This window comes from Carcharodon carcharias (assembly GCF_017639515.1).
Source record: "Carcharodon carcharias isolate sCarCar2 chromosome 27 unlocalized genomic scaffold, sCarCar2.pri SUPER_27_unloc_11, whole genome shotgun sequence".
NCBI lineage: Eukaryota > Metazoa > Chordata > Chondrichthyes > Lamniformes > Lamnidae > Carcharodon > Carcharodon carcharias.
Window position 1 is genome coordinate 107668 of NW_024470626.1, and position 15000 is coordinate 122667.

At 54.0% G+C, this 15000-nt stretch overlaps 1 protein-coding gene across 1 annotated transcript in view; it reads right to left on the bottom strand.

Moving 5' to 3' along the window:
• LOC121273794 (capping protein, Arp2/3 and myosin-I linker protein 3-like) overlaps positions 1–15000 on the bottom strand; it is a 146352-nt gene that overhangs the window by 19490 nt on the left and 111862 nt on the right. The window contains exons 10-15 of the mRNA XM_041180960.1: positions 13952–14040; positions 8299–8393; positions 5856–5942; positions 3949–4058; positions 3264–3341; positions 2428–2504 (exon numbers count right to left, since the gene is read on the bottom strand). Coding sequence (XP_041036894.1) covers positions 2428–2504; positions 3264–3341; positions 3949–4058; positions 5856–5942; positions 8299–8393; positions 13952–14040 — 536 coding nt within the window. The remainder of the gene's footprint in view (positions 1–2427; positions 2505–3263; positions 3342–3948; positions 4059–5855; positions 5943–8298; positions 8394–13951; positions 14041–15000) is intronic.

A 15000-nucleotide genomic window follows, 5' to 3' on the forward strand; every position in this document is an offset into this window, starting at 1 on the left:
TGAGTGGATCCCAGAGGGGGAGTGATCCTGAGGCCTGTACTCAGTATCGAAGCCAGTCTGAGTGAGTGGATCCCAGGGAGTGATCCTGTGGCCTGTACTCAGTATCTGGGCCTGTCTCTGAGTGAGTGGATCCCAGAGGGGGAGTGATCCTGAGGCCTGTACTCAGTACCCGGGCCTGTCTCTGAGTGAGTGGATCCCAGAGGGGGAGTGATCCTGAGGCCTGTACTCAGTACCTGGGCCTGTCTCTGAGTGAGTGGATCCCAGAGGGGGAGTGATCCTGTGGCCTGTACTCATTACCTGAGCCTGTCTCAGAGCGAGTGGATCCCAGAGGGGGAGTGATCCTGTGGCCTGTACTCAGTACCTGGGCCTGTCTCTGAGTGAGTGGATTCCAGGGAGTGATCCTGAGGCCTGTACTCAATACCTGGGCCTGTCTCTGAGTGAGTGGATCCCAGAAGGGGAGTGATCCTGAGGCCTGTACTCAGTACCTGGGCCTGTCTCTGAGTGAGTAGATCCCAGAGGGGGAGTGATCCTGTGGCCTGTACTCAGTATCTGGGCCTGTCTCTGAGTGAGTGGATCCCAGGGAGTGATCCTGAGGTCTGTACTCAGTATCTAAGCCAGTCTGAGTGAGTGGATCCCAGGGAGTGAAACTGAGGCCTGTACTCAGTATCTAAGCCAGTCTGAGTGAGTGGATCCCAGAGGGGGAGTGATCCTGAGGCCTGTACTCAGTACCTGGGCCTGTCTCTGAGTGAGTGGATCCCAGAGGGGGAGTGATCCTGAGGCCTGTACTCAGTACCTGGGCCTGTCTCTGAGTGAGTGGATCCCAGAGGGGGAGTGATCCTGAGGCCTGTACTCAGTACCTGGGCCTGTCTCTGAGTGAGTAGATCCCAGAGGGGGGGTGATCCTGAGGCCTGTACTCAGTACCTGGGCCTGTCTCAGAGCGAGTGGATCCCAGAGGGGGAGTGATCCTGTGGCCTGTACCCAGTATCTGGACCTGTCTCTGAGTGAGTGGATCCCAGAGGGGGAGTGATCCTGAGGCCTGTACTCAGTACCTGGGCCTGTCTCAGAGGGAGTGGATCCCAGAGGGGGAGTGATCCTGTGGCCTGTACCCAGTATCTGGACCTGTCTCTGAGTGAGTGGATCCCAGGGGGGGAGTGATCCTGAGGCCTGTACTCAGTACCTGGGCCTGTCTCTGAGTGAGTGGATCCCAGAGGGGGAGTGATCCTGAGGCCTGTACTCAGTACCTGGGCCTGTCTCTGAGTGAGTGGAGATCGGGCCGCTGAATATACTTGAGGCTGTGGGGTTGGGGGTGCAGGGGTCACCGCGGAAACTTGAGTCTAGGTGGTTTCTCCAGCCCCCATGTCGATCCAGGGTGTGCTTCTCCCCCGGCCTCCGACCCTCCAACCCACCCCGACATTCTCTCTCGATTCCACCATCTTGCCAACGCTACCCCACCACCACTTCACCCCCACCCCCCCCCCACCACACTGGTGGCACTGGGACACCCAGATCCCTCTGTACCTCAGAGCTCTGCAATCTCTCACCATTTAGATAATACACTTCATACTAACCGTCTGTGATTCATGCACTAGGACACCCCGATCCCTCTGTACCTCAGAGCTCTGCAATCTCTCACCATTTAGATAACACACTTCACACTAACCTTGTGTGATTCATGCACTAGGACACCCAGATCCCTCTGTACCTCAGAGCTCTGCAATCTCTCACCATTTAGATAACACACTTCACACTAACCTTCTGTGATTCATGCACTGGGACACCCAGATCCCTCTGCGTCTCAGAGCTCTGCAATCTCTCACCATTTAGATAACACACTTCATACTAACCTTCTGTGATTCATGCACTAGGACACCCAGATCCCTCTGTGTCTCAGAGCTCTGCAATCTCTCACCATTTAGATAATACACTTCATACTAACCTTCTGTGATTCATGCACTAGGACACCCCGATCCCTCTGTACCTCAGAGCTCTGCAATCTCTCACCATTTAGATAACACACTTCACACTAACCTTCTGTGATTCAGGCACTAGAACACCCAGATCCCTCTGCGTCTCAGAGCTCTGCAATCTCTCACCATTCGGATAACAGGCTTCCCTTTCAACCTTCCTGCCAAAACGGACGGTTTCACGATTGCCCAGGTTACCCCCGCTTTCTCAAGGGCAAGGGGGCAAAAGCGGAACAGGAGAAAAACCGGGAGGGGCAAATCCGGACCTGGGGATTTGTCCACTTTTAAACCTGCCGACACCTCCAATACCTTGTCACTCCCTGTGTCCATTTGCGCCAGAACCTCGCAGTCTATCTCTCCCCAAATTCCACACCTTCATTCTCTTGGGATGAGAGGCACAGGAGGGAAGAATGCACACAGAGTCCAGGAGACGCAGGTGGAGGGGGAGCCGGAGATCACTTACTTGTGTGAGAAGTTGTTGTTCGAGAGGTTAAGGTGGCTCAAGTGAGTGCAGCATCCATGAAGCAGAGCACCAAACAGCTGTGGGAGGGCAAGAGAGAGACGACATCGGTGATCGAAGGCTGTACAGTGCTCCCGGCGAGGTCTCACCGAGGGGGATACGGAGACCGGAACTGTGCACCGTGCTCCGAGTGCGGTCTAAACCAGGGATACAGAGACCGGAACTGTGCACGGTGCTCCGAGTGTGGTCTAACCGAGGGGGATATGGAGACCGGAACTGTGCACGGTGCTCCGAGTGTGATCTAAGCGAGGGGGGATACGGAGACCGGAACTGTGCACGGTGCTCCGAGTGTGGTCTAACCGAGGGGGATACGGAGACCGGAACTGTGCACGGTGCTCCGAGTGTGGTCTAACCGAGGGGGATACGGAGACCGGAACTGTGCACGGTGCTCCGAGTGTGGTCTAACCGAGGGGGATACGGAGACCGGAACTGTGCACGGCGCTCCGAGTGTGGGTCTAACCGAGGGATATGGAGACCGGAACTGTGCACGGTGCTCCGAGTGTGGGCTAACCCAGGGGGATACGGAGACTGGGACTGTGCACGGTGCTCCGAGTGTGGTCTAACCGAGGGGGATACGGAGACCGGAACTGTGCACGGTGCTCCGAGTGTGGGTCTAACCGAGGGGGTTATGGAGACCGGAACTGTGCACGGTGCTCCGAGTGTGGTCTAACCGAGGGGGATACGGAGACCGGAACTGTGCACGGTGCTCCGGGTGTGGTCTAACCGAGGGGATACGGAGACCGGAACTGTGAGTTTGAGATGAATATGCTGATACTCACAACATCAATAGCACAATCGGTCCCAGCGAGATTCAGATCGACTAAGACATTTTGTCGGGCAAGAAAATTGTACAAATTCTGCAAAACAGTTAATATACAGCATGGGGTTAGATACAGAGTAAATCTCCCTCTACACTGTCCCCATCACACACTCCCAGGACAGGTACAGCACGGGGTTAGATACAGAGTAAATCTCCCTCTACACTGTCCCCATCACACACTCCCATGATAGGTACAGCACGGGGTTAGATACAGAGTAAAGCTCCCTCTACACCGTCCCCATCAAACACTCCCAGGACAGGTACAGCACGGGGTTAGATACAGAGTAAATCTCCCTCTGCACCGTCCCCATCAAACACTCCCAGGACAGGTACAGCACGGGGTTAGATACAGAGTAAATCTCCCTCTACACTGTCCCCATCAAACACTCCCAGGACAGGTACAGCACGGGGTTAGATACAGAGTAAAGCTCCCTCTACACTGTCCCCATCAAACACTCCCAGGACAGATACAGCACGGGGTTAGATACAGAGTAAATCTCCCTCTACACTGTCCCCATCAAACACTCCCAGGACAGGTACAGCACGGGGTTAGATACAGAGTGAATTTCACTCTCGGGGTGATCCAGTGAGAGTTATCCTGTTCCCTTGTGGATCTGCTGCTTTCCCTGGTTTCAGGATCTCACCACAGCATCGTCTCCAGCCAACATGCCAGGGTTCCTGCTGAGGTCCAAGTGGGTCAGCGTGTTGGTGAAGTTATGTCCATTGTTCAGCATCTGAGCGAGAGGGACCAGACCTTGGGAAAGGAGAGGAACCGATGAAAGGAGAATCGTACAGCACGTTTCTCAACAACAGACGCCAGTGCAGGTATTTAAAAATCCAGTCCTGTTATCACGTGTGAGGCTCTTACACCCCTCCCTAACTCTGTAACCTCCTCCAACCCCCTACACCCCTCCCTATCTCTGTAACCTCCTCCAGCCCCCTACACTCCTCCCTATCTCTGTAACCTCCTCCAGCCCCTACACCCCTCCCTATCTCTGTAACCTCCTCCAGCCCCTGCACCCCTCCCTATCTCTGTAACCTCCTCCAGCCCCTACACCCCTCCCTATCTCTGTAACCTCCTCCAGCCCCTGCACCCCTCCCTATCTCTGTAACCTCCTCCAGCCTCTACACCCCTCCCTATCTCTGTAACCTCCTCCAACCCCCTACACTCCTCCATATCTCTGTAACCTCCTCCAGCCTCTACACCACTCCCTATCTCTGTAACCTCCTCCAGCCCCTACACCCCACCCTATCTCTGTAACCTCCTCCAGCCTCTACACCCCTCCCTATCTCTGTAACCTCCTCCAGCCTCTACACCCCTCCCTATCTCTGTAACCTCCTCCAACCCCCTACACTCCTCCATATCTCTGTAACCTCCTCCAGCCTCTACACCACTCCCTATCTCTGTAACCTCCTCCAGCCCCTACACCCCACCCTATCTCTGTAACCTCCTCCAGCCTCTACACCCCTCCCTATCTCTGTAACCTCCTCCAACCCCCTACACTCCTCCATATCTCTGTAACCTCCTCCAGCCTCTACACCACTCCCTATCTCTGTAACCTCCTCCAGCCTCTACACCACTCCCTATCTCTGTAACCTCCTCCAGCCCCTACACCCCACCCTATCTCTGTAACCTCCTCCAGCCTCTACACCCCTCTCTATCTCTGTAACCTCCTCCAACCCCCTACACTCCTCCATATCTCTGTAACCTCCTCCAGCCTCTACACCACTCCCTATCTCTGTAACCTCCTCCAGCCCCCTACACTCCTCCATATCTCTGTAACCTCCTCCAGCCCCTACACCCCTCCCTATCTCTGTAACCTCCTCCAGCCCCTACAACCCTCCCTATCTCTGTAACCTCCTCCAGCCCCACACTCCTCCCTATCTCTGTAACCTCCTCCAGCCCCTACACCCCTCCCTATCTCTGTAACCTCCTCCAGCCCCCTACACCCCTCCCTATCTCTGTAACCTCCTCCAGCCCCTACACCCCTCCCTATCTCTGTAACCTCCTCCAACCCCCTACACTCCTCCATATCTCTGTAACCTCCTCCAGCCTCTACACCCCTCCCTATCTCTGTAACCTCCTCCAACCCCCTACCCTCCTCCATATCTCTGTAACCTCCTCCAGCCCCTACACCCCTCCCTATCTCTGTAACCTCCTCCAGCCCCTACAACCCTCCCTATCTCTGTAACCTCCTCCAGCCTCTACACCCCTCCTTATCTCTGTAACCTCCTCCAGCCCCCTACACCCCTCCCTATCTCTGTAACCTCCTCCAGCCCCTACACCCCTCCCTATCTCTGTAACCTCCTCCAGCCCCTACACCCCTCCCTATCTCTGTAACCTCCTCCAGCCCCTACACCCCTCCCTATCTCTGTAACCTCCTTCGGTCCCCTACACCCCTCCCTATCTCTGTAACCTCCTCCAGTCCCCTACACCCCTCCCTATCTCTGTAACCTCCTCCAGCCCCTACAACCCTCCCTATCTCTGTAACATCCTCCAGCCCCTACAACCCTCCCTATCTCTGTAACATCAAGGGGCCTTGAGTCTCACCTTTCAGAGTGAGGGATGTCCTGGAGAGGTTCAAACGCTTTAACCCCATGTGATGGCTCACCAAGAACTGACTCAAAGCGTAGACACCTGCGGAGAGAGAGAGAGAGAGAGATAATGGGAAAGGATGAGAGAGGGGCCAGAGAAAGTGAAGCCGGGGGGTGGACAGAGACTGCGAGGGGGAGGGGGTGGTGGAAAGGTGAGGGGGGAAGAGAAGACAGAGCGAGAGGTGGAGGCAGAGTGAGAGAGCGAGCGCGCAAGGGAGAGAGTGATCGAGGGCGGAGAGGAAGAGATGGAGAGAAAGAGAGAGAGAGAGAGAAAGAAAGGGGGAGGTAGAGACAGAGAGAGAGAGAGAGACAGAGAGGGAGAGAGACAGAAAGAGAGAGAGAGAGCGAAAGAAAGGGGGAGGGAGAGACAGAGAGAGAGACAGAGAGCCAGAAAAAGAGAGAGAAAGTGAGATAGAGAGAAAGAGAGACAGAGAGACAGAGAGAAGCAGATAAAAAGAGAGAGAGAGAAGCAGATAAAAACAGAAAGAGAGGGAGGGTGAGACAGATGGAGGCAGAAAAAGGCAGAAAGAGAGAGAGAGTAAGACAGAGAAAGAGAGAGAGGGAGAGGCAGAGAGAGAGAGAGACAGAGAGAGAGAGGGAGTGTGAGAGCAAGACACAGAGAGAGTAGGAGATAGACAGAGAGGGAGGGATAAGCAGAGAGAGGTGTACACAGACAGAGAGAGAGAAAGAGACAGAGAGATATAGAGAGAGAGAGATAGAGAGGTGTACACAGAGAGAGAGAGACAGAGAGATACAGAGAGAGAGATAGAGAGGTATACACAGAGAGAGAGACAGAGAGATACAGAGACAGAGAGATAGAGAGGTATACACAGAGAGAGAGACAGAGAGATACAGAAAGAGAGAGATAGAGAGGTATACACAGAGAGAGAGACAGAGAGATACAGAGACAGAGAGATAGAGAGGTATACACAGAGAGAGAGACAGAGAGATACAGAAAGAGAGATAGAGAGTTATACACAGAGAGACAGAGATACAGAGAGAGAGAGATAGAGATGTATACACAGAGAGACAGACAGAGATACAGAGAGAGAGAGGTAGAGAGGTATACACAGAGAGACAGAGATACAGAGAGAGAGAGATAGAGATGTATATACAGAGAGACAGACAGAGAGATACAGAAAGAGAGATAGAGAGGTATACACAGAGAGATAGGCAGAGAGATACAGAGAGAGAGATAGAGATGTATACACAGAGAGACAGACAGAGAGATACAGAGAGAGAGATAGAGATGTATACACAGAGAGACAGACAGAGAGATACCGAGAGCGAGATAGAGAGGTATACACAGAGAGAGAGAGACAGAGAAATACAGAGAGAGAAATAGAGAGGTATACAGAGAGAGAGAGAGATACAGAGAGAGAGAGAGATAGAGATGTATACACAGAGAGACAGACAGAGAGATACAGAGAGAGAGATAGAGAGGTATACACAGAGAGACAGAGAGATACAGAGAGCGAGAGATAGAGAGGTATACACAGAGAGACAGAGAGATACAGAGAGAGAGATAGAGAGGTATACACAGAGACAGAGATACAGAGAGAGATAGAGAGGTGTACACAGAGAGACAGACAGAGAGAGAGAGATAGAGAGGTATACACAGAGAGAGAGAGAGATAGAGAGGTATACACAGAGAGACAGAGAGATACAGAGAGAGAGAGATAGAGAGGTATACACAGAGAGACAGAGATACAGAGAGAGAGATATAGAGAGGTGTACACAGAGAGAGAGAGATACAGAGAGAGCGAGATAGAGAGGTATACATAGAGAGACAGACAGAGAGATACAGAGAGTGAGATAGAGAGGTGTACACAGAGAGAGATACAGAGAGAGAGAGATAGAGATGTATACACAGAGAGACAGACAGAGAGATACAGAGAGAGATATAGAGAGGTATACACAGAGAGACAGAGAGATACAGAGAGAGAGAGATAGAGAGGTATACACAGAGAGACAGAGATACAGAGAGAGATAGAGAGGTGTACACAGAGAGAGAGACTGAGATACAGAGAGAGAGATAGAGAGATATACACAGACAGACAGAGAGATACAGAGGGAGAGAGATAGAGAGGTGTACAGAGAGAGACAGAGAGATACAGAGAAAGAGAGGTAGAGAGATATACACATATACACAGAGAGAGACAGAGATACAGAGAGAGAGAGATAGAGAGGTATACACAGAGAGACAGAGAGAGATACAGAGGGAGAGAGATAGAGATGTATACACAGAGAGACAGAGAGATACAGAGAGAGAGAGGTAGAGAGATATACAAAGAGAGATATATAGAGAGAGAGACAGAGACAGAGAGTCAGAGAGAGAAGTGAACTGGTGAGGTGGCAGTAGCATACAGTTATACTGCAGGGCATGAGGCTCCCAGTACCTTTGTCCTCCAGAGGGTTTGAGGCGAGGTTGAGTGCAGTCAGGGCTGGGAACGGGTTCTCCGCAAGAGCAGCAGCCAACTTCAAAGCAAAGTCCCTGCCAGGGAGATAGTATCGTCAATGTGTGGCCAGAATGGTCACAGCCCAAATGCAGAACTATTATCATACAGGCAGGAGCCAGAGACTGACAGAGAAAGCAGACCGAGACAAGGAGGGCTGGGAATGGGAAGGGGTTTGGGATTGGGATTGTGTACAGTGGGAGTGAACGGGAAGGGGTTTGGGTCCATTGGGATTGTGTACAGTGGGAGTGAAGGGGAAGGGGTTTGGGTCCATTGGGATTGTGTACGGTGGGAGTGAACGGGAAGGGGGTTGGGTCCATTGGGATTGTGTACGGTGGGAGTGAACGGGAAGGGGTTTGGATCCATTGGGATTGTGTACAGTGGGAGTGAAGGGGAAGGGGTTTGGGTCCATTGGGATTGTGTACGGTGGGAGTGAACGGGAAGGGGTTTGGGTCCATTGGGATTGTGTACAGTGGGAGTGAACGAGAAGAGGTTTGGGTCCATTGGGATTGTGTATGGTGGGAGTGAAGGGAAGGGGTTTGGGTCCATTGGGATTGTGTATGGTGGGAGTGAACGGGAAGGGGGTTGGGTCCATTGGGATTGTGTACGGTGGGAGTGAACGGGAAGGGGTTTGGGTCCATTGGGATTGTGTACGGTGGGAGTGAACGGGAAGGGGTTTGGGTCCATTGGGATTGTGTACAGTGGGAGTGAAGGGGAAGGGGTTTGGGTCCATTGGGATTGTGTACGGTGGGACTGAAGGGGAAGGGGTTTGGGTCCATTGGGATTGTGTACGGTGGGAGTGAACGGGAAGGGGTTTGGGTCCATTGGGATTGTGTACAGTGGGAGTGAAGGGGAAGGGGTTTGGGTCCATTGGGATTGTGTATGGTGGGAGTGAACGGGAAGGGGTTTGGGTCCATTGGGATTGTGTACAGTGGGAGTGAAGGGGAAGGGGTTTGGGTCCATTGGGATTGTGTATGGTGGGAGTGAACGGGAAGGGGTTTGGGTCCATTGGGATTGTGTACGGTGGGAGTGAAGGGGAAGGGGTTTGGGTCCATTGGGATTGTGTACAGTGGGAGTGAAGGGGAAGGGGTTTGGGTCCATTGGGATTGTGCACGGTGGGAGTGAAGAGGAAGGGGTTTGGGTCCATGAGGATTGTGTACAGTGGGAGTGAAGGGGAAGGGGTTTGGGTCCATTGGGATTGTGTATGGTGGGAGTGAACGGGAAGGGGTTTGGGTCCATTGGGATTGTGTACAGTGGGAGTGAAGGGGAAGGGGTTTGGGTCCATTGGGATTGTGTATGGTGGGAGTGAACGGGAAGGGGTTTGGGTCCATTGGGATTGTGTACGGTGGAAGTGAAGGGGAAGGGGTTTGGGTCCATTGGGATTGTGTACAGTGGGAGTGAAGGGGAAGGGGTTTGGGTCCATTGGGATTGTGCACGGTGGGAGTGAAGAGGAAGGGGTTTGGGTCCATGAGGATTGTGTACAGTGGGAGTGAAGGGGAAGGGGTTTGGGTCCATTGGGATTGTGTACAGTGGGAGTGAAGGGGAAGGGGTTTGGGTCCATTGGGATTGTGTACAGTGGGAGTGAAGGGGAAGGGGTTTGGGTCCATTGGGATTGTGTACAGTGGGAGTGAAGGGGAAGGGGTTTGGGTCCATTGGGATTGTGTACAGTGGGAGTGAAGGGGAAGGGGTTTGGGTCCATTGGGATTGTGTATGGTGGGAGTGAACAGGAAGGGGTTTGGGATTGGGATTGTGTACATTGGGAGGAAGGGGAAGGGATTTGGGATTGGGATTGTGTCCAGTGGGAGTGAAGGGGAAGGGGTTTGGATCCATTGGGATTGTGTACAGTGGGAGTGAAGGGGAAGGGGTTTGGGTCCATTGGGATTGTGTACAGTGGGAGTGAAGGGGAAGGGGTTTGGGTCCATTGGGATTGTGTACAGTGGGAGTGAAGGGGAAGGGGTTTGGGTCCATTGGGATTGTGTACGGTGGGAGTGAACGGGAAGGGGTTTGGGTCCATGAGGATTGTGTACAGTGGGAGTGAAGAGGAAGGGGTTTGGGTCCATTGGGATTGTGTACAGTGGGAGTGAACGGGAAGGGGTTTGGGTCCATTGGGATTGTGTACAGTGGGAGTGAAGGGGAAGGGGTTTGGGTCCATTGGGATTGTGTACAGTGGGAGTGAACGGGAAGGGGTTTGGGTCCATTGGGATTGTGTACAGTGGGAGTGAAAGGGAAGGGGTTTGGGTCCATTGGGATTGTGTACGGCGGGAGTGAAGGGGAAGGGGTTTGGGTCTATTGGGATTGTGTACGGTGGGAGTGAAGGGGAAGGGGTTTGGGTCCATTGGGATTGTGTACGGTGGGAGTGAACGGGAAGGGGTTTGGGTCCATTGGAATTGTGTACGGTGGGAGTGAACGGGAAGGGGTTTGGGATTGGGATTGTGTACATTGGGAGGAAGGGGAAGGGATTTGGGATTGGGATTGTGTCCAGTGGGAGTGAAGGGGAAGGGGTTTGGATCCATTGGGATTGTGTACAGTGGGAGTGAAGGGGAAGGGGTTTGGGTCCATTGGGATTGTGTACAGTGGGAGTGAAGGGGAAGGGGTTTGGGTCCATTGGGATTGTGTACAGTGGGAGTGAAGGGGAAGGGGTTTGGGTCCATTGGGATTGTGTACGGTGGGAGTGAACGGGAAGGGGTTTGGGTCCATGAGGATTGTGTACAGTGGGAGTGAAGAGGAAGGGGTTTGGGTCCATTGGGATTGTGTACAGTGGGAGTGAACAGGAAGGGGTTTGGGTCCATTGGGATTGTGTACAGTGGGAGTGAAGGGGAAGGGGTTTGGGTCCATTGGGATTGTGTACAGTGGGAGTGAACGGGAAGGGGTTTGGGTCCATTGGGATTGTGTACAGTGGGAGTGAAAGGGAAGGGGTTTGGGTCCATTGGGATTGTGTACGGCGGGAGTGAAGGGGAAGGGGTTTGGGATTGGGATTGTGTACTGTGGGAGTGAACAGGAAGGGGTTTGGGTCCATTGGGACTGTGTACGGTGGGAGTGAACGGGAAGGGGTTTGGGATTGGGATTGTGTACTGTGGGAGTGAACAGGAAGGGGTTTGGGTCCATTGGGATTGTGTACGGTGGGAGTGAACGGGAAGGGGTTTGGGATTGGGATTGTGTACTGTGGGAGTGAACAGGAAGGGGTTTGGGTCCATTGGGACTGTGTACGGTGGGAGTGAACGGGAAGGGGTTTTGGTCCATTGGGATTGTGTACAGTGGGAGTGAAGGGGAAGGGGTTTGGGTCCATTGGGATTGTGTACGGTGGGAGTGAACGGGAAGGGGTTTGGGTCCATTGGGATTGTGTACAGTGGGAGTGAACGGGATGGGGTTTGGGTCCATTGGGATTGTGTACGGTGGGAGTGAACGGGAAGGGGTTTGGGTCCATTGGGACTGTGTATGGGGGGAGTGAAGGGGAAGGGGTTTGGGATTGGGATTGTGTACAGTGGGAGTGAACGGGAAAGGGTTTGGGTCCATTGGAATGGTGTACAGTGGGAGTGAACGGGAAGAGGTTTGGGTCCATTGGGACTGTGTACGGTGGGAGTGAACGGGAAGGGGTTTGGGTCGATTGGGATTGTGTACAGTGGGAGTGAACGGGAAGGGGTTTGGGTCCACTGAGATTGTGTACAGTGGGAGTGAAGGGGAAGGGGTTTGGGTCCAATGGGATTGTGTACGGTGGGAGTGAATGGGAAGGGGTTTGGGTCCATTGGGATTGTGTACGGTGGGAGTGAACGGGAAGGGGTTTGAGTCCATTGGGATTGTGTACGGTGGGAGTAAAGGGGAAGGGGTTTGGGTCCATTGGGATTGTGTACGGTGGGAGTGAACGGGAAGGGGTTGGGTACATTGGGATTTTGTACAGTGGGAGTGAAGGGGAAGGGGTTTGGGTCCATTGGGATTGTGTATGGTGGGAGTGAACGGGAAGGGGTTTGGGTCCATTGGGATTGTGTACGGTGGGAGTGAGCGGGAAGGGGTTTGGGTCCATTGGGATTGGGTACAGTGGGAGTGAAGGGAAAGAGGTTTGGGTCCATTGGGATTTTGTACGGTGGGAGTGAAGGGGAAGGGGATTGGGTCTATTGGGATTGTGTATGGTGGGACTGAAGGGGGAAGGGGTTTGGGTCCATTGGGATTGTGTACGGTGGGAGCGAACGGGAAGTGGTTTGGGTCCATTGGGACTGTGTACGGTGGGAGCGAAGGGGAAGGGGTTTGGGATTGGGATTGTGTACAGTGGGAGTGAACCGGAAGGGGTTTGGGTCCATTGGGATTGTGTGCAGTGGGAGTGAAGGGGAAGGGGTTTGGGATTGGGATTGTGTACATTGGGAGTGAAGGGGAAGGGGTTTGGGTCCATTGGGATTGTGTACAGTGGGAGTGAACGGGAAGGGGTTTGGGTTCATTGTAATTGTGTACAGTGTGAGTGACGTGAAGGGGAATGGGTCCATTGGGATTGTGCACAGTGGGAGTGAATGGGAAGGGGTTTGTGTCCATTGGGATTGTGTACGGTGGGAGTGAACGGGAAGGGGTTTGGGTCCATTGGGATTGTGTACGGTGGGAGTAAAGGGGAAGGGGTTTGGGTCCATTGGGATTGTGTACGGTGGGAGTGAACGGGAAGGGGTTTGGGTCCATTGGGATTGTGTACGGTGGGAGTGAGCGGGAAGGGGTTTGGGTCCATTGGGATTGTGTGCAGTGGGACTGAAGGGGAAGGGGTTTGGGTCCATTGGGATTGTGTACGGTGGGAGTGAAGGGGAAGGGGTTTGGGATTGGGATTGTGTACAGTGGGAGTGAAGGGGAAGGGGTTTGGGTCCATTGGGATTGTGTACGGTGGGACTGAAGGGGAAGGGGTTTGGGTCCATTGGGATTGTGTACAGTGGGAGTGAAGGGGAAGGGGTTTGGGTCCATTGGGATTGTGTATGGTGGGAGTGAAGGGGAAGGGGTTTGGGTCCATTGGGATTGTGTACAGTGGGAGTGAAGGGGAAGGGGTTTGGGTCCATTGGGATTGTGTACAGTGGGAGTGAAGGGGAAGGGGATTGGGTCCATTGGGATTGTGTACAGTGGGTTTGAACGGGAAGGGGTTTGGTTCCATTGGGATTGTGTACAGTGGGAGTGAAGGTGAAGGGGTTTGGGTCCATTGGGATTGTGTACGGTGGGAGTGAACGGGAAGTGGATTGGGTCCATTGGGATTGTGTACGGTGGGAGTGAACGGGAAGGGGTTTGGGATTGGGATTGTGTACAGTGGGAGTGAAGGGGAAGGGGTTTGGGTCCATTGGGATTGTGTACGGTGGGAGTGAAGGGGAAGAGGTTTGGGTCCATTGGGATTGTGTACAGTGGGACTGAAGGGGAAGGGATTTGGGATTGGGATTGTGTACGGTGGGAGTGAAGGGGAAGGGGTTTGGGATTGGGATTGTGTACGGTGGGAGTGAAGGGGAAGGGCTTTGGGTCCATTGGGATTGTGTACGGTGGGAGTGAAGGGGAAGGGGTTTGGGTCCATTGGGATTGTGTACGGTGGGAGTGAAGGGGAAGGGGTTTGGCTCGATAACAAAGACGCTAACAGTGCAGACTTCCTTACACTTTCAGTCCTGTGTTCTCCATCTCAAGCTCCTCAATGGTTCTGGATCTGCTCACTGTGTGTAAAACCTGCTCAATCACCTCTGAACCCTGGAGAGTCGGAGAGAGACAATGAGTTCATTAATACTGACCCTCCGACAGTGCGGCTCTCCCTCAGCACTGACCCTCCGACAGTGCGGCTCTCCCTCAGTACTGACCCTCCGACAGTGCGGCTCTCCCTCAGCACTGACCCTCCGACAGTGCGGCTCTCCCTCAGTACTGACCCTCCGACAGTGCGGCTCTCCCTCAGCACTGACCCACCGACGGTGCGGCTCTCCCTCAGTACTGACCCTCCGACAGTGCGGATCTCCCTCAGTACTGACCCTCCGACAGTGCGGCTCTCCCTCAGCACTGACCCTCCGACAGTGCGGCTCTCCCTCAGCGCTGACCCTCCGACAGTGCGGCTCTCCCTCAGTACTGACCCTCCGACAGTGTGGCTCTCCCTCAGTACAGACCCTCCAACAGTGCGGCGCTTCCTCAGTACAGACCCTCCGACAGTGCGGCGCTCCCTCAGCACTGACCCTCCGACAGTGCGGCACTCCGTCAGTACTGACCCTCTGACAGTGCGGCGCTCCCTCAGTACAGACCCTCCGACAATGCGGCTCTCCCTCACTACTGACCCTCCGACAGTGCGGCACTCCCTCAGTACTGACCCTCTCATAGTGCGGCTCTCCCTCAGCACTGACCCTCCGACAGTGCGGCTCTCCCTCAGCACTGACCTCCGACAGTGCGGCTCTCCCTCAGTACTGACCCTCCAACATTGCGGCTCTCCCTCAGCACTGACCCTCCGACAGTGCAGCTCTCCCTCAGCTCTGACCCTCCGACTGTTCGGCTCTCCCTCAGCACTGACCCTCCGACTGTTCGGCTCTCCCTCAGCACTGACCCTCCGACAGTGCGGCTCTCCCTCAGTACTGACCCTCCAACATTGCGGCTCTCCCTCAGCACTGACCCTCCGACTGTTCGGCTCTCCCTCAGCACTGACCCTCCGACTGTTCGGCTCTCCCTCAGCAC